The following is a 611-nucleotide window of genomic DNA, read 5'->3' as shown; positions in this document are numbered from 1 at the left end:
CCCCCAGACACCTCAATCCCCATAAAGTCACTTGTGTCCCCCCTGAGACACCTGGGTCACCTCCAGATACCTGGGTCACGCCCAGACACCTCAATCCCCCCTGAAGACACCTGGGTCCCCCCCTGAAGACACCTGGGTCACCTCCAGACAGCTGGGTCACCCCAAAGATACCTGCGTCACCCTCCAAATCATCTGGGTTCCCCTTGAGATACCTGGGTCACTTCAGACACCTGGGTTCCCTCCTGACCACCTGAGTCCCTTGTCCTCATGCCTGTGTCCCCTCCTGGTCTCCTATGTCCGTTGTTCCAACATCTGGGTCCCCTCCTAGCTACTTGGGTCCCCTCCCAGACACCTGGGTCCCTTGTCCTGATGGCTGTGTCCCCTCCTGGCCACCTCATCCCTTCCTGGCCACCTGGGTCCCTTGTCCCAACTCCTGTGTCTCCTCCCTGTCCCCTGTGACACTCATCCAAATACCTCTGTCCCTTCCTGCCCACCTGGGTCCCTCACCCCACCACCTGGGTCCCCACGGGTGTCACCTGTGTCCTCGCACCCCCTGATGGGTGCCTGACTGGTGTGGGGCGCAGGCGGGCCGGACAGGCGGGCGCTGGAAG

The 611-nt window shown here is 62.2% G+C and overlaps 1 protein-coding gene across 1 annotated transcript in view; it reads left to right on the top strand.

The window, feature by feature from the left end:
• The window catches only part of EVI5L (ecotropic viral integration site 5 like), a gene marked incomplete at its 3' end in the record, with an annotated part of 10707 nt that overhangs the window by 8669 nt on the left and 1427 nt on the right, over positions 1–611 (top strand). Inside the window, exon 15 of the mRNA XM_029086760.1 lies at positions 585–611. This exon is cut by the window's right edge and continues 120 nt beyond it. Coding sequence (XP_028942593.1) covers positions 585–611 — 27 coding nt within the window. The remainder of the gene's footprint in view (positions 1–584) is intronic.

The sequence above is a fragment of the Antrostomus carolinensis genome, unplaced genomic scaffold (genome assembly GCF_000700745.2).
Source record: "Antrostomus carolinensis isolate BGI_N321 unplaced genomic scaffold, ASM70074v2 scaffold34349, whole genome shotgun sequence".
Classification (NCBI taxonomy): Eukaryota; Metazoa; Chordata; class Aves; order Caprimulgiformes; family Caprimulgidae; genus Antrostomus; species Antrostomus carolinensis.
Note: the sequence above shows the minus strand (reverse complement) of the source record. Positions and strands in the feature narration are given on the sequence as shown.